Consider the following 22,228-nt stretch of genomic DNA (forward strand, 5'->3'; position numbering starts at 1 on the left):
TGAGCCGCGTGATGAGGAGCTTGGCCTTCCTCATGGAATCCCTCCTCACATCACCCCGCACCCCCCCCACCTGCTCCGCCCACTCGCATCCCTCCGCCCCGCACCCCTGGACACCCTGCTTCCCTCTACTGCCCAACCTCACACAGGTGCATCCTGGAACATCTGCAGGGGGGGAGCTGCCCGTGCCCCCTGGGCCCCCAAACCTCCAGCTTGCCCCCCCCCTCATCACCTCTTCCACCCCCCCTGGACACATGACCCCCCGGCCCCCCTCGCCCAAGGACTGGGCCCCTTCCCGCAATCGCTCCCTCAGCCTGGAGACCATGCCGGCATCACCACCTCCATACTCCTACCACCACAACCCTGGGACCTTCCCCAGGACGGGGCTGCCTTCTCTAGGGGAGAGGCCTCAGGGTTGCCCCCCTCACCCTGGATGTCTGTAGCCGAGCCAATGTGTGGACTGAACATTATCTGCTTGAGACTACTAGGGAACTGCTCCAGATGGACAGACCCCTTCCCCCCTTTCTTTCTCTATCTCTGGACATGTGAAACATTTCTTTTTATTTCTTAATGGATCCCTCCATATCACCGTTGAGATATTCCTTGTCTGCCATTTGGTCTCTGTCGTTGCACTGCCCCAGCTCTCTTCTCAAACAGGCAGACAGGCCTGAGACACTGGGTGGCGGTCTACTCTGGAGGTCTCCAAAGAGGTGACGGGTGGCGGTCTACTCTGCTGGGTGGCGGTCTACTCTGGAGGTCTCCAAAGAGGTGACGGATCAGACATGGTGGACCAGCCATTCTGTTGGGGGGGGGGCGCGGGGCAAGACAGATCGTCGCTGCTTGTGTGTCTGACTGCATGAAATCAGACAGACAGCAGTGTAGCCATAGTCCATAGGCAGAGATGCTCTATTGGGTTATGCTATAGATTTTTTAATGCATGTGTGTGTGCGTGTGTGTGTGTGTGTGTGTGTGCGTGTGCGCAAGTGCAAAGCACATGCAGACACACAGAAAATACACACTCATAGACAGACACATAAAGCACAATCATACACAGCCATATGCACATGCAGACACACAGACACACACCCACATACACGCGCACACAGACACGCATACACGCACCCGCGCGCACAGGTAGAGGCGTGAAGGTCGTAGTGACTGTGTGTCTGCATGCCCGCAGGTCAGTGGAGGACAACAGAAGTGCTTTTTCATGTGTTGGCATGCCAACAGGACGGAGAGAGAGAGGGGAGGGATTGATGGATGCAGGGCAGGGAGGAGAGGATAGAAAATTGACAAAATGATGGGGTTGGGTTGGGGTGGGGGGGGCAAACAACGGCATCTGCCTCTGACACACATTTGGTCCCTGTGGTGTGTGTCTGAAATGTGTCCGCTGCTCTCTCCTCAGACCAATGAGTCGCAACAAGCAACTACTTGAAACTAGCCAGTGACTGCAACAAAGTGTTCTAGAACCGGGGGATTGAGACAGCTTTCAACAGCACCAACTTTTCCATAATAACGCCTTTTGCTACACCACTTGTCGTAGCCGGATATGAACTAGTTAGGTGGTTAATTAGCCAGCAAAGTTAACTAACTAGCTGACTAGCAAGCAGTCAGTGGAATTGTGTTTGTTTTGTGATTTTGTCAGCGTACACTCCTTGAGTGACGTACAGACACTCATGTACTTCAAGCCACGTGAATAAGTAACCCTCTGTCTCTCCTCCGACCAAAACTCTGCCAGACTGACTGAGTGACAGCACGTCACCAAAGCCAGACGGCACAGGCGATCCGAATCTTTTGCAGCTGCGTCAGACGACTTGCAGCGATTAATTCACACCACCACCACCACAACTCGTCCTGCTTTCGTCCCATCACATATCTTTAGTGTGAACTTTCCTCTTTTCTCCTCTCCCCTCCCCCCTTTCCCCTCCTCTCCATTCTCATGCATCTGTTCATCTCTCCTCTCATTCTTCTCTCTCTTTTCCCCTGCAAAGATGACCAGGTCCTCTCCTCTCTTTTCCTTTCCTCTCCTCTCCTCTCCTCTCCTCTCCTTTCCTCTCCTCTCTCATGCCTCTCTTCATCTCTCCTTTCCTCTCCTCTCACTTGCCTCTCTTCACCTCTCCTCTCCTCTCCTTTACTCTTCTCTTCTGTCTTTTCTCTCGTGCATCTAGGTCCTCTCCTCTCTTTTCCTTTCCTCTCCTCTCCTCTCCTCTCCTCTCCTCTCCTTTCCTCTCCTCTCCTCTCTCATGCCCCTCCTTATCTCTCCTTTCATTTTTCTCTGTCTCTTCTCCTTGAGCTCCAATAGCCTTGCATGCTACCACTAGATGAATGATGATGGGCTTGATTTATTCCTCTCTCCGTCCTTCCCCCTTTCATTACTTTCCCCCCTTCCCCTTTGTTTTTAACTTCTCTCTCCTTCTCTACCCCTTTCCTGCTCTCTCCCTCTCTCTCTCTCTACCTCTCCCTCTCCCCCTGTCTCTCTCTCTCCCTCTCTCTCTCCCTCTCCCCCCACACCCCCCTCTTTTTCTTCCTCTCTTTTCCTCCCTCTCTCTTTTCCTTCAGCTCTGCTAGTCATTAAGGAATGTCAATGAAGTTTATTTCCCCTCTTACCTGTTCAACTCCTCTTCTTACTTTCCCCCCCACACACACACTTCTCTCTCTTTTTCTCTCTTCTCCTTGAGCTCTCTGTAGTCTTGAATGGTAGCCATAGCGACCCACAGAGGTATTCATGTGCCCTCTTACCTTTCTTTCTCTCCTCTATCTTTCTTTTTCATCCTTTCTCTCCTTCATCTCTCTCTCCCTCTCTCTCCTCCACCTCCCTCTCTTTCTCTTCCATTTCTCTCTCTCCTTCATCTTTCTCATCTCTCATCCTCCCCCTCTCTCTCACCCTCTCCCTCTCTCTCCCTCTCCCACTCTCCTCCCCCTCCCTCTCTCTCACTCTCTTTCTCCTCCAACCTTCTCTCTGTCCTCCATCTCTCTCTCCTCAATCTCTCTCCTCCTCTCTCTTTATCTCACTCCCCCCCCCTCTTTCTCTCTCCCTCTCTCTCTGTCCTCCATCTCTCTTCTCCATCTCTCTCTCTCTCCTCCCTGAGCTCTCAGTCGTTCTTTGCCATACCTCTGGAGGAGGAACGGAGGTGTTTAGCTCATGTGTGCTTCATTGGCAGTCATCCCCAGCAGGATCCCAGCATTGTCTCTGGCACCTGAATGCTAAGCTGGGTTTTAGCCAGAGACTTTGCAAGCATGACTGAAAGGCTCCCTAGTCCAATTTTTTTAAACTTGTATTTTCCTAGGATGAAAAATATGCATTGTAATTTTTAAATTATGCATTGTGAGATGTGAAAGAGCCCATGTACTCTGCCCGCTTAGCATCCAGTATTGTTTCATTATGCCTTCATTGGTTATATATGCCCATGAAAACACACACACACACACACACACACACACACACACACACACACACACACACACACACACACACACACACACACACACATATAAAGACACACCTTCAGATGATTCTGCCTGAGACAGAAATGACTTCCCATTAGAAAGGACTTCCCTGGAACATATCTTTTTCTATGGAAAAAAATGGGGGCTGTTGAAAGCAAAGTGATTTAGCCTAAGTCATACACACACACACACACACACACACACACACACACACACACACACACACACACACACACACACCTATAGTCTGACCCTCATTTAGCTGTTCCAGAGTCTGCCTGAGATGCTACAGGCCTGTTGGTGAGTATAATCCCTGTCACAGCAAACCTGTGCCCTGGCCTGTCAAACACACACTCCTGCTGCTGGTGTTCACCCAGGGCTCAGACGAAACACACACTCCTGCCGCTGGTGTTCACCTAGGGCTCAGACGAAACACACACTCCTGCCGCTGGAGGGGGCTTGTGACGGGGGAACCAATTCATGCTCAAATGTTGAACAGCCAACAAAACCTATATATGATATGTTCCATTTTAACTCAGTGCTTTGAATCTAAATGTATTTCATATTAGTTACAATTTTTTTTCCCCCCCATGAATAGCTGAATTATTAACTCTATTAGCTGTTATTTAAGCAATATAGCACGAGTGGGAGTGGGGTAGGTAAGGGATAATCCCACGGGTGGTGTTCGGCCGTAGCCTTGAGGCCGAAGGCCGAGTGGCGTAGGCAACAACACCCGTGGGATTATCCCTTACCTACCCCACTCCCACGAGTGCTATATTGCTTTTATAAAACAATTCTACTGTCAACAAATTAACATTTCAACACGAAGTTATTGATTCAAAATGGTTTATTTCGCCATTGTTTCTCCGCAACAAAAAATAGTTCCATTGTCAACGTCTTGGTTTGGAATTTTAAAAACTTTGAATTAACGGTTATCATCAAAGCGAATGTTTCATCGCGGAGTGATTTATTTTTAGCTGTGAAAAGTCCAGTAACTGTAGGTATGTTGACGAATAACCTATAGCATGGAACATCTCTCGTCCAATCAGAAACAGCTAAATTACGCGCTAGAACCCAATTGTTTTATAATATATATTTACCTGAAATTTGTAGTCTATAAAAAGCATTTGTACATACTGCATCTACTGTTGAATGGCTTGTCTATGGCCATCTAAATACCTATTGTTTAAAGGTGCTATCAGCACAGGGTATGTTGTTACCTGGGCAAACATGAACGTGGTTGGTTCAAGGTTGACCTAGACCACCCCTCATTGGCTGGATCCTGTCCAATCATCATGCATATCTCTCTTATGTCCCCACCCCCTGCTCTGAGAGCAGGAATCTGGACCAACCAGAAAAAGGCAATACTCGTCCTGTTCAAAGCACAGCCGTTTGTATCTTTCTATGAATGTACTGTAAGAAAAGAGCGATATAATCTCCTACGCAAACTCTTTACTCAGTATTATGCATCGCAGGGGGTTGTGTAAGTAGGTAGTGTATATGTGTATTTTTTTACCCCAGTAGCAGTGGGACAGTAAGTGTTTGATGGACAACGAACAGGACTGAAATCAGGTCACAGACGCTCTCTCTCTCGGCCAGTAAGAAGTAGGAATGTAGTGTAATGATCTGAACAGGGTTCACTTTGGGTGTTCTGAACGTATTATGCCTGAAACAAATAAATAACAAATTCAAGCGTCGTGATTTTTTTGTGTCTGTGTTTGCATCAATATCAATGTTATATGTGTTAGTCTACACGCACACATGCCTGGACCGCTCTATGTGTGTGTGTGTGTATTTGTGTGTGTTTGTGTGAGTGTGTGTCTGTCATCACAGTGCGTGAGCTACAGTATATCTGGCAGGGCAGGCATGGTGAAACATGATGCAACACACAGACCCCAGAAAACACACCATATGCAGTGTGTGTGTGTGTGTGTCTGTCTGTCCTTCTCTCTCTCTCTCTGTCTGTGTGTGTGTGTGTGTGTGTTTGCATTTGCAATGCTGTCGCCCCCGTTCTGCCTCAGTGCTGTTCAAGGAGAGCTGGTGAAGGACAGAAGAATGGTTTGAAGAGAAACACAAGGTAAACACAGAAGGTGTGTGTGTTTGTGTGTGTGTGTATGTGTGTGTGTGTGTGCGTGAGAGAGTGTGTGTGTGTGTGTGTGTGAGAGTGTGTGTGTGTGTGTGTGTGTGTGTGAGCGTGTGTGTGTGCAGAAGTGAGAGAGATAGAACCTGAGAGATATTACATTATTATTGAATTTATGTACTCTAAAAGATTAGCGCCTTGGGGTCAGGATTGTCCCCTTGAAATATAACCTTTAGTTATCCTTGAAAAACGCTGTTATTCATGGCAGGTGTTTTTGAGATGTAATGCTCATATTTACTTCTAAATTGGAAAAGAAAATGGAACGGTAGGTGGTTCTTCTTTAGGGACCTCTGATCAATACTTCTCTTGTGAGAACTCCCCAGCAGACTAATGATGCGGATCAATACTCCTCTTGTGAGAGCTCCACAGCCGTCTAATGATGCTGATCAGTCCCCGGAGTCTGCATAAGAGAGGGAAAATAAACATAAGAACTCCAGAGATTACCAGCAGATACTTTTAGCCTTTGTTAGTCTTTTGTTGATTAAAATTGTAATATACGGTAGTAATATAAGTACAGAATAGTTTTTTTCTTGGGTTGGTGAAAATGATTTGATCTAGCAACAGGACACGTGATTGGTCTGATGTGGGCACTGGGTCTCGTGAGGGGGTGGGACCTTGTGTTTGGGCAAATGTTATCTGTTGCCTGAAACATTCGGTTTGGAGAAAGAGGGGCTTTTAAGCAGCAATACGGGGTTCTGTTCCAAAACTAGTAAGCTAACTACCTAAAAGGCGTGCAAAAACCTTGCAAACATCACCAACAGCCCTTTTGACATCGACGGAAGCTTGCTTACACACTTACTCGTGTCTTTTGACAGTATAGCTGGCAATGTCATGCTGTGAAAGCATTTCTTCCAAAGCTTTTCTTCCGTTCCAGGCCAGAACACAGAACTACATAGGGCATGTCCTGGATAGCTAGTGGGGAAGAAACAGGTGTTTATCTGTCCTTCACATGACCATATGCTATCAGAATGAATTTAAGGATGATACCAAAACTAGCTGCATATAAAACCATACCTCAAAAAGTGTCCAATTCTTGCATAGTGTTACTTTAAGGTCTTCAGTGGTTATCACCTAATGTGTTAATGTGAGCACAAAAGACCAGTATGTGTTGTCAAGAACGCCAGGTGAAGGTGTTAAAAAAGAACATTGTCACCAATGTCAACCACTGCCTGAGGTAATACTGCAGTGTGGAATACATCACCACATTAATTACCCTCAGTGACTCTAGGGTTAGCGCCTTTGCAAAGAATACACATTTCACTAAACTCTAATCTAACTTTTACGAGCATGATTTCAAATTAAATGGCAAATCTGGGGGCACAGGAGAGGAGAGTGCATGATGAAAGAGAAGAGGACTGAGGTATGGGCCCTGTAAGCAAAATGACGTCCCCTAGACGTCCTGTAATGGTCTCTCTGAACGTTCTAAAAACGTAAATGTGTATGGTTCCCGTGACAACTTTAGGACGTTTTGCACGACGTTCCAAGACCGTCCCGAGGACGTTGCGGTGACAACTGGGAAACGTTTTCTATAGGTCATGGGGACGTTATGCAGGACGTTGCAAGCACCTCCCGAGGGCATTGTGGTTACGTCTGGGGAACGTGTTTCTATAGGTCCTGGGGACGTTCTGCAGGAAGTTGCAAGAACGTCCTGAGGGCATTGTGGTGACATCTGGGAAACGTGTTTTAGACGTCCTGGGTACGTTATTCAAGGATGCACCGCGGACATAGCAGGCACGACCGTTTTTGCTGAGCTAAATGAAGAAAATAAAATAATAATAGATCGCGGAGCCGTCATTTTGCTTACAGGGCGCACACACACACAAGTTCAAGTTCATTTATTTTACACATTTCATATGATATGCATAGACACATACACAGACACACACGATTACGGGCATGGGAATTGAACCGTAAACCTTCCTATTACTAAACGAGATCGCTACCTACTGTCCTAACACTGTCTGATTACGATTGTGTCACTTTAACAGGTTTATCACAGAGTGAGACAGCCAACAAACTTAGTCTTTTTTTCCGAGGGTTTGAGGAAAAGCATATTGTAGCAATCTCAGTTACTACGCATTGAGGGTTTTCCGTAATGATTACTTTTTAAATTAACATCCATGGCACATCACGGACGTGCGGGCAGGGAGGCAGAATAACTAGCCAAACTAAGAATGATGAAATAAAATAAATATGAATGCTTCTTTACTGATCTGTGCTATAAATGTAATGTCTGCATGATTCCAATACAATGCATACATAGGAAGGTGACCAAGTGTCTAGCTTTAACATATTGAGCTTTCCATAGGCCTTCAAAGATGCTGCAACAGAACGAAGAGCTCACCGGTCAAATTGTCTGCTTGGAATTTCTTTAAAAATCCCGTCTCGCAAGCAGAATCTGGATTTGACAACAATTCTAATATTTAGGCCTTTAAAGCAAACGTGCACTGCCCTTATTATGTTTTAAAGGAACAGCCTAATCTGCCGTTAGAAAGTTATTTAACAACACGCATATGCTGCATTTTAAATAAAGCGCAAACCCTCGGTTTCAAACGAGGAGCGAACTGAGTGAGAAGGATCCAACATGGCCAAGCAGACTAGCCTTAAAAGCTTTTTTTTAGAGGCCAACTGAACTGAACAACAGTGATGAGGGTAAACCTTCTGACGAGGATGAACCTGTCCTGTAATACCTGCAGTGTTGCGCGTTTCCTTTTATTATAGGCCTACTGCGCGCCGAAGAGCCGCGAGCGGTATTGCAGACAGAGATTTTGAAAAATTATAGGACTCGCAGCATATTGAAAATTGGAGCTTTGAACTTAGTTCAAAATTTTGAATTATGAACAATGAACTGAGCAAGTTCATGTAGAAAGTGAACTTTCCAAACACTGAATACCTGACTCATTGAACAGAGCAATGACCATGTTGCGGCGCTCATTTTAACGCCACAGCAGGTTGCGCTTAAAGGCCACTTATTGACGCGCATCAGACATAAATGTTTTTGTTTCCCATTGTAAACTTAGGAAAATAAACATGTTGCATTCTAAACTACCTGATTATGTTATTATTTAAGCTATGCAGGCGGTCAGTTTTCTTCAATAGGCTAATTTAGAAGCAGAAATAGGTTAGATATTTGGCCGGCTTTTCATTAAAATGTCGGTCAAATGAAAAACATTTTTCTGGTTCAGAGAGGACCATCAGAGGACGTCAAGGGGACGTTTTGGAAGGACCAAATGCGAATGTCCCGCAGAGGACCACAGGTAAAGGTTACGGGGACGTTTTTAAAGGACTTCCTGGGGACTTATGCTGAGTGACCAAATTATAACGTTCCTTAATAGTCCGTTTTAAGGCTCATGCGAACGTCACGCAGAGGACCTGCAGGTAAAGGTTACGGGACGTTTTTAAAGGACGTCCTGGGGACATGTGCTGAGTGACCAAATTATAACGTTCCTTAATAGTCCGTTTTAAGGCTCATGCGAACGTCACGCAGAGGACCTGCAGGTAAAGGTTACGGGGAAGTTTTTAAATGACGTCCTGGGTACGTGTGCTGAGTGACCAAATTATAACGTTCCTTAATAGTCCGTTTTAAGGCTCATGCGAACGTCACGCAGAGGACCTGAAGGTAAAGGTTACGGGGACGTTTTTAAAGGACGTCCTGGGGACATGTGCTGATCAAATTATAACGTTCCTTAATAGTCCGTTTTAAGGCTCATGCGAACGTCGCGCAGAGGACCTGCAGGTAAAGGTTACGGGGACGTTTTTAAATGACGTCCTGGGGACGTGTGCTGAGTGACCAAATTATAACGTTCCTTAATAGTCAGTTTTAAGGCTCATGCGAACGTCACGCAGAGGACCTGCAGGTAAAGGTTACGGGGACGTTTTTAAATGACGTCCTGGGGAGGTGTGCTGACAGACCAAATTATAAGGTTCTCTAAAAGTCCGATTTAAGACTCATGCGAACGTCACAGAAGGACCAAACGTAGACTTGCTACGAACGTCAAAAACGTTCTGGTAACGTCCTCTAGCGAACGTTGTGGCGGGGACCAATTGGGGACGATTGGGGACCTTGCGAATGTCCTGTTAACGTCCTGGGGACGTTCCCTGTTTGCGGGGGGAGGAGAGGAGGAGGAGAGGAGAGAGGGAGGAGGAGTGGAATGGAGAGTGCATGATGAAAGAGAAGAGGACTGAGGTATGGGAGGAGAGAGGGAGGAGGAGGAGTGGAATGGAGAGTGCATGGTGAAAGAGAAGAGGACTGAGGTAAGGGAGGAAAGGAGGAGGAAAGGAGAGAGGGAGGAGGAGTGGAATGGAGAGTGCATGATGAAAGAGAAGAGGACTGAGGTATGGGAGGAGAGGAGAGAGGGAGGAGGAGTGGAATGGAGAGTGCATGATGAAAGAGAAGAGGACTGAGGTATGGGAGGAGAGGAGGAGGAGAGAGGAAGGAGGAGGAGTGGAATGGAGAGTGCATGGTGAAAGAGAAGAGGACTGAGGTAAGGGAGGAGAGGAGAGGAGAGAGGGAGGAGAAGTGGAATGGAGAGTGCATGATGAAAGAGAAGAGGACTGAGGTATGGGAGGAGAGGAGAAGGAGAGGGAGGAGGAGTGGAATGGAGAGTGCATGATGAAAGAGAAGAGGACTGAGGTAAGGGAGGAGAGGAGGAGGAGAGGAGAGAGGGAGGAGGAGTGGAATGGAGAGTGCATGATAAAGGAGAAGAGGACTGAGGCAAGGACGGAAAAGAGAAAAGTGGAGATTAGAAATGAGAACAGAGAGTCAGAGTGCAGTCTTTGCTTTTGTTTCTTATGTTTTGAGATCGCCTGTGTGTGTATTGTTTGTTCTCATGCTGATAGTCTTGACCCAAATATACTGTGGCTATTCAGTGCCATTTTGTTACACAGACAATAAAAGAGGTCCCCCATTCAAATCTGTTGTGCTATCCTCCTTTCAATATCGGACTTTCGCTCTCTTTCTCTCTCTCTCTCTCTCTCTCTCTCTCTTACTGTCTCTGTCTCTCTCCCTGTCTGTCTCGGTTTCTCTCTCTCTCTGTGTATCCCTTTCTGTCTCTGTGTCTCTCTCTCTGTCTGTATTTCTCTCCCTCTCTCTCTCTCTCTGTCTCTCTCTACCTCTCTCTCTCTCTTCGAGTACACACAAACAAAACAGACATAAACAATGTTAAGTGAACTGTTCCATTTCAGTGGTCCTGTTGTGTGTTTATGAAGAAGCGCTTCAGGATGCCATGCCCCAGATGCTGAGGAGAAAGCTCACACACACACTTGCCATAGCACTCTTTGTGTGTGTGTGTGTGTGTGTACTGTCGCATTTATGTGTGTCTGTCTGTGTGTATATGTTTTGTAAGTGTGTGCCTGATGATCTGTGCTCAGATATACTGTATGTGTGTGCCTTTGTGTGTGTATGTTGCTGCATTTGTGTATGTTCCTGTGTGTGTATGTGTTTGTGTGTGTGTCCTTGTATGTGTGTGTTTATGTGTGTATGTGTTTGTGTCCTTGTATGTGTGTGTGTGTGTGTGTGTGTATGTGTGTGTGTGTGAACAATTATTGGTAATGCAAGGTTCCCTGGGTTCCCACCACACTCATATGGTGATGACCAGGTTATATAAGATATGATCAGTGGTCAAGGCCACAGACACATGAACACACACTCACACACACACACACACACATGAACACACACCATGTTAAACTGATGTTTCCTTTGGAGCTGAGGATGTTGTGACCTAATTTTAGAGTGAACCTGGAAAATGGCCTCTGAATACTGAGGGAAAATCCTCTGCCTGGTCTCTCTGTCTTCCTGTTCCATTCGTGTGCGCGCCTATCGTCCTCACAAGTGTGTTAGTGTGTGGAAATGACTGTCAATAATATTGTTATTCGGCTCTTTGCGTAATTCATCCTCTCGTCTTAGTTTCTCCCTCTCAACTGTTTGCTGTATAACGTGATGTGTGATGTATAATGTGGGTTTAAAATTTTTAAATGTTATAATTTCATGTATACATTATTATTAGTTATGTGATTTCGTGAAGCAGGGTTCCCTCTTTTCTTCCAGTGGTTGTAATATTTTTCCGTGTGAAACCTCCTAGTGAACTCTGAACTCTGTACGCTGCTTTCATTCTTGGGAGCGCACATGCATTCTGGGCCCCTGTGAGGTGGCCTGGCATGTCGGCTCCATCGAGGAGGCCCTGGGGATGGGTTATTTGAAGAATCCTTTAAAATGTTCATTGGCTATTATCCTTATAGACATTTGCAAGTGTGGTGAAATCTTACTAAAGAGCATGATAGAACCCTTTTCCAAGAGAGGGGCTTTGGAGTAAGGGTGTCTGCAGTCTTCTGGTCTCATGTGCCCATCAAGGAATAAAAATGACACACAATGGAATAACGGGACTGTGTTTTCCAGGATAACAACTTTAAAAAGTTGTCTGCCTACTTTAGCATGTGTGTGTGTATGTGTGTGTGAGAAAGAGTGTGTGTATGTGTGTGTGTGTGTTAGAGAGAGAGAATGGGGGGGTGTTTTTGAGTAAGTGTATAAGTGTGTGTGTGTGTGTGTGTGTGCGAGAGAGAGAGTGTGTGTGTGTGTGTGAGAGAGAGAGAGGGAGAGGGAGATAGAGAGAGTATATGTGTGTGTGTTTTTTGAGTGAGTGTATGTAAGTGTGTGTGTGTGTGTGTGAGAGAGAGAGAGAGAGAGAGAGTATATGTGTGTGTGTGTGTGTTTTTGAGTGAGTGTAAGTGTGTGTGTGAGTGTGTTTGTGCTTGTGTGTGTGAGACATCTGCACACCGTGCAGAATGTAAAGCTGTATTCTCTCCAGTATCCTGTGAGGTGCAGCTTAGGGGCCTAAAGGGCTTTTCAGGAAACTCCTCTTCCATGCAGAAATGGGCACAAAGAGTATCTCCACTGTCCAGACCAGATACAGCTGCCTACAAGGCACAGCACACAGGGCCACATCTTAACACCACACCGCACACACACAGCACAAGGCACCGCACACAGGGGCCCATCTTAACACCACACCACACACATTACACACCGCGGGCAAGAAAGGTGCTATTCTATTGAGTGGTCAGCTGCTTATGAAGAGTCTGGCATACAAAGTTGTTGGAAATGTCTGTGGAAAATGAATGACTTGGCAGCATGATTCTCTGTGTATTTGACTTGCTGAATGTTCAAGCAGTGGAGACAGAAAAATGCCTTATGTAATAGCCTACTACATTGTGTTTTGCAAAGAAGGAAAAGCATTTAAAAGAATTGTACACTTAGACACATACTTACTGTTGACTCAATGTTATTGCCTTTAACTGACGTGTAGTTTGAGTAAATATTGAATAACGCAGCTTTTTATATAAAATAAAAAATATATGAACCTTGTTAAATGGTTAGGGTATAGGTCCCAGCAAAGCAATAACATGAACCATGACATCAATACTGAGGAAGGTGACACACAAAGACCTTCATTCACTGTCAATCAGCAAAAACACACTTGTAATGTTTGCTCTTCAGATGTCTGACATCCTCTCTAATGGTTTTCATGAGCTGCATCCTCTCACTTCTGAAGGTATTACCTGCAGACTTTCTGTATCAGCCATAGCAAAGGCCTACGGAATGCTCGACAAGTTTACCTGAAGGCCTCCTTTGCTAGAAAAAGACGTGTAGCTGTTAAATAAAAATAAATCAACGGCTTAGCATAGTGATCCACGTTGTATAGTGCCATTTCCCTCACAGAATTGCCGGTGCCGGTGTTATAGACTCATTAGGTGCTTGTGAAGGCGCGCGGTTCAATATGACGTGTCATATATTACACCAACATGCGTGTCTCCACGGGGCTCAGGAAATTAGATCCTAGAGAGCTGTTACAGATTCTCCTTTCTTTTGTTTAATGCACTGTGTGTGTGTGTATGTGTGTGTGTGTGTGTGTGTGTGTGGGATGAAGCGAGTAGCTCAACCTGACTGGAGAGCTATTCAGCTGCGCAGCATGTGTTGTACACCACATACATCAGAGTCCCCTCGACAGCGGCACCCGGGAGCCACGGTACACTCAAGGTCTTTCTCCCGCCGAAGTGTCAAAAAAATAACACACAAACCGACTATGGCCTTCCAATCCAGCCCTTTAAAAACAATTACGCCCTACACATTCAGGCAAATTATTTTTGTATAGCTGCCATTTCACCTTCCAGGTACGAACACACACACACACACACACACACACACACACACACACACACAGACACACACACACACAGACACACACACACACACACACAGACACACACACACACACACAAACACAAACAAACACTCACACACACAAACACTCACACACATATATATTTTGTCAGTAACTCATAGTCCCACCATTGACCAACAAATTGTGTTGCACCATTAAAACCAAACGTTTGAAAACTAAAAAGAGACAGCTTTCCCATTTCGTCCCATTCTTCAGTTGAACTTAGGCATCCTCTCCCAAGAAGTCGAGGCGAAATGGCCAATGGCCGAACATCCTCTCCTAATACATGCTACGTGAATAAAGTCCTTATTGAATAAGAATGTAACGACTCTGTGAAGTTGCTTGGATATTAGCATTCGGTTTTTGAAATCAGGTAGGCTAGTGTGTGCGGGTGTTACATAAAATATTTATCAAATGAATCATTGATTTTACCGTAGCTGCACAACATGTCTATTTTGGAAACAGCTGAGAGTCCCTTCACCTCCCTCTTCTTTCTCCTGCCGGTCTTCAAACGATGCCAGTAGAAAACATAGGATACCTGTCAGAAAACAAACCTAAACAAGATGGAAACAACGCCTTTTTCAACAAACGCCACAGCAAAAACGAATTGACCGTTTTTACACATCCATTTCTTGCTCTGTACTTTTACACTATCTTTGTGTGTGTGTGTGTGTGTGTGTGTGTGTGTGTGTGTGTGTGTGTGTGTGTGTGCGCGCGCGTGTGAGTGTGTGTGTCATGTTACAAATACGGACAACATAGAAGCTGTATAGAATAGCGTGGTGATACCCCACTCACACGTACGCTATAGCCTACCCTGGTTCGAATGGGCAAATATGCTGGGCAGAGTCTTCTGGGAAATAGAGTTATTTCTAAATGCCACTCATACCCGGTTTCAGTGAAGAGGCAAAAGCTTAATGTTTTGTTCAGGCTGGCTCTGAGGGGTATAGTAGAAAAAGGGAAATCATTTCTTAATAACACACCCGCATTCATTTTCAATTGCATTACGTCCCAACGAAAAACCTACACAAAAATGTTAAGCAAAAATAACTATAAGTGCAAAATGTTTGTAAATTTGAAACATGAAACCTGAATGTAAAACATGTGAGTGTGAGTTTAGGAAACAACCAAAAGTGCCTTTCTGATTCTGGTGTATATCGCATTCTCCGAGGTTAGAGCGCCCTCTGCTGACATGCATCGAACATGCAGGTTCATATTGGGCTCTAGAAAGTGCTGCAGCCTATTCATTTGATCAGGGTCGGTTACAATATAATAATAATACAAATAATAATGCAGTGAAAGAATGAATGGCTGTAGTTATCATGCCATTAATCTGTGGTTACACTAATAACCTCTCCCACTCTACACTCACATATACCAGAGTTGCAGTGCTTCAGAACTGGCCCCTGATTGAACAAATGAATGAATGAAGACTGATGAGTGAGTGAATGAATAAGGGTGAAAAACTCATGTCACTCAGTGTATACTTAGATTGCCTCTCTCCGGCATTTAACCTTTGGCCCCATCATGACCTTCTTGCAGAGCATATACACCTGAGTGATAGACAGTAGTCAGGACCTGAAATATAGCTAACAGTTTAGCTCAATAGAAACTATTTGGGGCAGAGATTTGGAAGGAGAAGTTCAAATTTGCTCATCAGATCATCTTTTGTGACAGTGTTGGCGCGTGGACAGAAAAGATGATGGCACAGTGTGGGAGATAGAATTGGTAAATGATCAGTATACTGGACTTATGCAAGCCTGGTGCAACGCTCCTGCGTGGTCTTCATTACTAATAGCCACCCCAGCCATGGCGTGGGATGCAGAACAGCGAGTTTTAAGACCTTTACAAGGCTTCGGATATACTGTAACTTCACATCCACAGGTAGTTATGAGTGGCTTTAAAAATGGCTGAATGTGAGAGAAAATTTTTAAAAATAGACTGCTGCGCACTTATACTTCAGTTGTTTCATGAACTAACTCAGTTTCTTGTACTCTGCTCTGGATCAGTAAACCTCACAGACTCAACGCTTGGCTTAACTGGTTTGTTTTTATTTAATGGAGTAGCTTTACTTTAAATTAGGGACCAAGAAAATTCCCCAAACTTTTCAACACTTTTTTCTATATTTCATGGTCAACGTATGAGACACAGTGTATGGTTTGAGTTAAACAGATTTGTCTCACTTGATAATAGGCCATAACCATTGTGTTGGTTTTAATATTTCTTCACATGGAAATACTATAAAGTAACTCTCCCAGGATTCCAGTCTATTCAATTGCTGTCTAAAATATGTACCCTCATTCAACAAATCCGAATAGTGTGAAGACTAAGATAAGATAAGATAGTATAAGATACTCTTGTATTAATCCCTATAGGGACATTCAGCTGTTATAGCAGCAATCAACTATAGGAATCAAATATATAAATACAAATAAAAAAAATGATTTGGAAAACGAACTGTGTATGGAAAGGCTGCCTGAGGTTAGCTGTGTTGTGGGATCTCTTTACATCTTCCTAATTTAACCTTTTACGTAGGAGTAATTTCTTAAAAGTGATTCACAACGGCTCTGAGACCTACTCATACTAAGGATAATACCAACTCCTAAGCTTAAGATAAAAACTCCGTTGCTATGGATGACGTCGCTTCTCATGCACGAGTTTAGAAGGGGTGAGGACGGTGATTGGTTGTTGACAGGCTCTCTCATTAAAAACTCATTCGTGACGTCTCTCTAACAATCCCACTATATCGACTGAAAATAAGAGAATAACCTAGGCTTCAAATTAAGTCATATTAAATAGTTATGGACAGTGCAGTTAGCAGAATGCACACGCATGATGACAAGTTTGTGCATCCAACGGGAATGACACTTTGCACGTTAAGAGAAATATAAAGCGATCAATATAAAATATGGCAATTGCATGTAATCAAGGCAGTAATAATTAAAGCACCCAGCAAACTGTAAGGCTATTATATTTCCAGCCCTTGACCACTTCAAACATCAGCACATGCGGCCCTTTAAGCCCTCCAATCTTAATTGATCAAAGCGAAACGAACGTGAAACGTATAGCCTAAGCGAAAGCCTACTGGTCCCAGGACCAATAGCCACTGTCACCCCAGCGGCATCCAGCTGGTAAGTTCTCAAAAACCTGCTGCAGACCGCTCTCCGTTGAAATGCAAAAGTCATCGGTACATCCAACTGTTGGATGATGTGGGGTCTACAGTGCGTTGATAGTTTGATGAATTAAACGGCTGACTGATGATTCCCAGTGTCGTCATTTGCGTTTTCAGCAAAGCCAAATAGGCTATCTTTATGTTTCCAAACATTTTACTTCGGGACACATCGTTGTTTAAAGGCGTCATTGCATCCCGCGCTAATTCTACGACAATATTAATACCTTCACGGTTTAAGCAATGTCTTTTATCAATTCCAAGTCGGCTGCAGCCATCTTACGATTTTTTGTGAATAGGTCTTAGTGATTTAGGAGTCCTCATGAGGAGTTTTAAGCTGTCCTAGACTTAGGTGCTACTTTTAGGGATAAAATATTTTGTGAATTGCTCTTAGTAAAAAAAATTAGGAGTCCTACATTTAAGACTGACACGCCCATTATTTTTAGGAGTTTCTCCTAAATTCGCCACTTATGAGCTACTTTTAGCCCTAAGATTCTTTGTGAATACGGCCCCTGATGAGCAGTTTTTTGCAGCGTATTGCCAAAATTACCTGAATTCTTCCTATTATGGATTCCTTAAAATATACACAGACGGATCCAAGGACCCAAATAGCGGTCACTGTAGTATAGGGAGTTATATCCCAGAATTTAAAAGAAAGTATGAATTTAGAATAACTAATTATTTATCTGTTTATTCAGTTGAAATGGTTGGAATTATAACCGCATTGAGATGGATTGAAGAAGTTAAACCCCTTAAATCAATTATATGTACCGACTCTATGTCGGTGTTGCAAAGTTTTGAGGGTACATCCTCAAGAGATGACCTTATTTTAGAAATACAATATCTTTTAGCAAATATTAGAAATCTAGAGAGTATAGTTCAGTTTTGCTGGGTCCCAGCACATAATGGAATTAAAGGGAATGCAATGGCAGATAAATGAGCAAAAAAGGCTTTGGAAAAAGAACATATGTTCATATTAAGGTTCCATTAGGAAAAGGTGAAATCAAAAGTTTAATAAAGAACAAGACCATGAAAAGGTGGCAAGATGAATGGGAAGCTGACCCTAAGGCTAGACAATATTATAAAGTGCAAAGCCAGGTAGGAGGGAAAAGAGTGTCCACATTGGGATTTGATAGAAGAGAGGAAGTGGTATACCAGATTAAGATTAGGTCACACAGGTCTCAATTCCACACTTAGGATAATAGGAAAAGGTAAACGTTTATGTGCTGAATGTAATGTGAACGAAGATGTTGATCATGTACTTTTTAAATGGAAGAGTTCAGAAATAAAATGGCAAGAGGTTGAAGCTGAAAATGATAGGATTATAAATTATATTCTAGAGGAACAAGGGATGCAACCAGACAGAATCAAAGCTTTTATTATGTTTCTGAAAGATTCAGGCCTAATGAAAATAATCTAATTAAATTATTTATTTTTAAATTTGTATTTATTACATTTTTTATTTTTATGATTTATGAACAATAGTCTAGCCTTGCCATGAGTCCCTTTACACACTCCTGTATAGTAGGTGGCAGTATACGCAAATATCGTTGTAACCCGCCAAAAACAAGAAGAAGAAGAAGAAGAAGAAGAAGAAGAAGAAAAAGAAGAAATACATAATTTAAACAGGACCCCAGCCTGTTAAAGCTGCCGGTCATTTACAGTGGTAAAACGAAGTAATTATTCCCGGCTGCTATATCAGTGGTACACTGCTCTACAGTGTCCTCGACATCGCCCACACTGAGGAGTGTGAGTGGTAGAGACTAGGCTGCTGAGGTTAATGGTCCACTGTTTTAATATTGTCGCCCCCCCCCCCAACTATGACACACCATGCTCTACCTCCAAATGATGATACTGAGCTCACTTCTATTGAATACTAAGATATTAATTTATATTCATTGATGTTTGCATGCTCATTCATGAATAATGACCTTTTGTATTTCATTTGATAGCTATATGAATGTTCAGAAAGGGTATGGGGTGGTAGTAGAGTAGTTCTGTAAGAGGATGACTGTAGTGCCAAGGATTATTGTTGGTTCATATTGACTGACCTCAGCATACAGAGACCCTCCAGCATACAGAGACCCTCCAGCATACAGAGACCCTCCACCTGGCACCTATCTTCCTGCAATCACCCCAATGTCTTACATTGAAATAAAATATAAAACAACCCTGTACACTGTCATTGTTTTGCAATGTTTCTATGTGTATTTTTTAAATGTAATTTCAGCCAAGTTTCATTGAAACAGAGGTGGTGACATACTGTACTGTGCAAAAGTTTTAGGCAGGTGTGAAAAAATGCGGTAAATCAACGACTGCCTGGGATTACATGATGAAACAGAAAGAAAGAACTGTTAACACTTCCATTTTGAAAGTATTCTTAGGTAACAGCATTTTTTCCCACCTGCCTAAAACTTTTGCACTGTAGCCTGCTGTATAACAGAAACAGTTTAATTATCAAAGAAAATGAATTTGAATATAATGATATTGGAGAAAGTATTGATGGGTATTCACACTTGATAAATGGTGTTACATTCTAGCAGGTATTCTCAGGTTGTTCTGTTTGCATTAGCAAAAGCAGGTTTTAATGGTTTAATCACATAACATTTTCTCATCTCTGATGCTTTTAGATGTCTCCAACCTACTGGAAGGGGCGGCAGTGGGTCCACGACTTTCCACGTAGGGACCACATAAAGGTCCACAATGTGGACGGATTTCACCTGTTCGTTGAAATAATTTAAAACCAAAATGAACTCTGAGGTTTAATACTTAGTGAAGAGATCAATTACAAAATAACATAATTAATAACATACATTTCTCTCCGCAGCCTCTTCAATCAGCCTGAGACAGGCATTTCCAATCTAGTAAAGGGAAAAAAAATCATTTTTCAAAAGCCATATATGCTTGTGTTATCGACTGTACACTGAAATAATTGCCATGAAACTCACAGTGGACTCCAGCCACTGGCTGCAACCAAGGCTCTAGAAGTCCCCTCTGGTGAGAAAAGTCTTGCCATCTTCAATGATTTTTTCAGTGGCAGGGCCATTTCTGTCCAGCACGTAGTTCAGCTGTATAATTGCAAAAAAAAATTAAATGGTGATAACTACTGCGGCATTGAGAGCAGCTACATACAGCAATCTAAAAGCTGCCGTACCTAACAGTCTGAGGCTATATTTGATATACAACATAGTATCTAACTTTCAAGCTTGGTTTGTTGACGCTCACATGGCTGCAGCCACTTTGGACCGAGGTAGGCGTAGCAGTGCTCCATTTTCACCACACCACAATCCGTGTCTGTATATGAAGACATTACATGGTCATTATTGTCATTCTCACTACAGCAAGGCTACTGAAAACTTTTACTTAATACATAACCTTTTCTCCTCTGGTATGGCCTCAGGCGATTTAAATTGACCTTCTGCGTGGTACCACTGTTGCTTTTAATTGTGGCCACCCCCTTTTCAGTTAGGCTCTCCATCTTAAAGGGCCCCTGGTGGAGTGGTGTCAGGCCTTGGCCAAAGGTTTTTTTTTTTTTGCCAGACACTAACACCTCGTCCCCTTCTTTTATATTGGCTGTTCTGCAGCCCTTTCTTTTCTTCGCGGCATAGTGCTTTTTTTGGCGTTCTTGTGCCTTCTCAATGTTGGCGAGAACCTACCAAACAACAAAAAAGCTATAGTTACATGTAATATGTTACATACATCTAGTATGGTATCTCCATTCAAAAAAGTGTTTGTCTCATGCTTAACCTTTTTGTTGAGCTCAATCGAGTCGTGAATTTTCCTTTCCAGGTCTCCCTCTGGCTCAAGAACTTTGAAATCATCGCCCATTCATCACACCTGGTTTCCCAGGTTTCCGCAAAAAAAAAAAACACTCAAACGGAGTGTATTTTGTTGATCCCTGCGGCAAAAAGAAAAGCAAATAGGTGAACTGTGAAAATGCCGTTTGTCAACTTGGCCAACAAACAAAAGTTCCATTTTTAAGGCGGAACATACATAGTTCTGGTGTGCCACACTCACAGACCTGTTTGGCGGTGTTGATGCCATAAGCTACTGGCTGTAGGTGCAGGTCCCAGTTATTTTGGTGGACATTCACGTACCACCGTAGTGCAGCTTTAACCGTCTGGTTAGTACGTTCATCATGTGTAATATTTTGAACATATATTTTGAAATAAACATATTTTATTCACACATGCTCTATATAATGCCTACTGGCACAATTTCAATAACATACAGCCAGGTTTACCTGCCCATTTGCTTGCGGGTGGTAGGCACTGGTAACGACATGTTTCACATTCCAAAGTGTGAATAACGCATTGTTGACCTGTGTAGTGTACATAAATGACAGGTTAAGGCAAAATCCATCAAGCATCTGAACACTGTCAATGTGTACAAGCCTGTAATTATATTAAAAACATACCACTTACCTCATTCGAAAACTCCCTGCCCCTGTCGGTGATGATTTTGGTGGCGGGCCCATATATGTAAAAAGTGGCACTGATGACTTTTGCCACTTCCACTCCAGATTTCGAAGGAAGAGCAGCCACCACCACAAACTTGCTAAAGTCTGTCAATGTCAATATGTACAAATTTCCATCTTCCGTCTGGGCGAGGGGGCCCATCAGGTCCAACCCCAGCACTGTCCAGCAGTCTTTCACCTGTGATTCAGTAGTCCATAGGTCAATGAAGAGGCACTTGTGCATGTCCTTGTGTAGCATTATCACTTTGGCATCACACACAACAATGTTCTATGGAGGACTCTGCATATTACTCTTAAGTTAATGGCAGCAAAATGTTACCTGTATTGGGTGGAGGACGGGTGCCACAGTCTTGATGGGGTCATTGACCTGGCAGGCATGACAGCACCTAACCTTTATCAGAAAACAGTTTACATAAAAGCGAATTCATAGAGGACATGGTTGTATGCCAATGTCTGCACCTGTGAGCTTACAACTCAAAGTGTGAGTGTGAGTGTGTGTGTGTGTGACACCAACTTCTCAGATGGGTCAAAAGCAGCAAAAACGTTGCATGAAATATAATTTCCCATATTATTTCTTACCCAGGCCTCCACATCCTTTTGGATGGTTAGCCAGTAATAACTGGCACCCACACGATTGCGGGTGCCCCTGACCCCGTTGTGGTTGCTCCTGTTGTGGCACTCGGTGAGTGCAGCTGTCCTCTCCTGTTCCGACATCACCACCATTCTCATATACGGTTGTGATGGGCCGGTGTAAAAGACCAGGATACAGTGGGATATGAACA

The 22,228-nt window shown here is 43.7% G+C and overlaps 1 protein-coding gene across 1 annotated transcript in view; it reads left to right on the forward strand.

Annotated features, from left to right (window-relative positions):
* kcnh8 (potassium voltage-gated channel, subfamily H (eag-related), member 8) overlaps positions 1-440 on the forward strand; it is a gene marked incomplete at both ends in the record, with an annotated part of 73,316 nt that extends 72,876 nt beyond the window's left edge. Inside the window, one exon of the mRNA XM_080858717.1 lies at positions 1-440. This exon is cut by the window's left edge and continues 31 nt beyond it. Coding sequence (XP_080714843.1) covers positions 1-440 — 440 coding nt within the window.
* Positions 441-22,228: the final 21,788 nt, after the last annotated feature.

This window comes from Sprattus sprattus, assembly GCF_963457725.1.
Source record: "Sprattus sprattus genome assembly, chromosome: 20".
Classification (NCBI taxonomy): domain Eukaryota; kingdom Metazoa; phylum Chordata; class Actinopteri; order Clupeiformes; family Clupeidae; genus Sprattus; species Sprattus sprattus.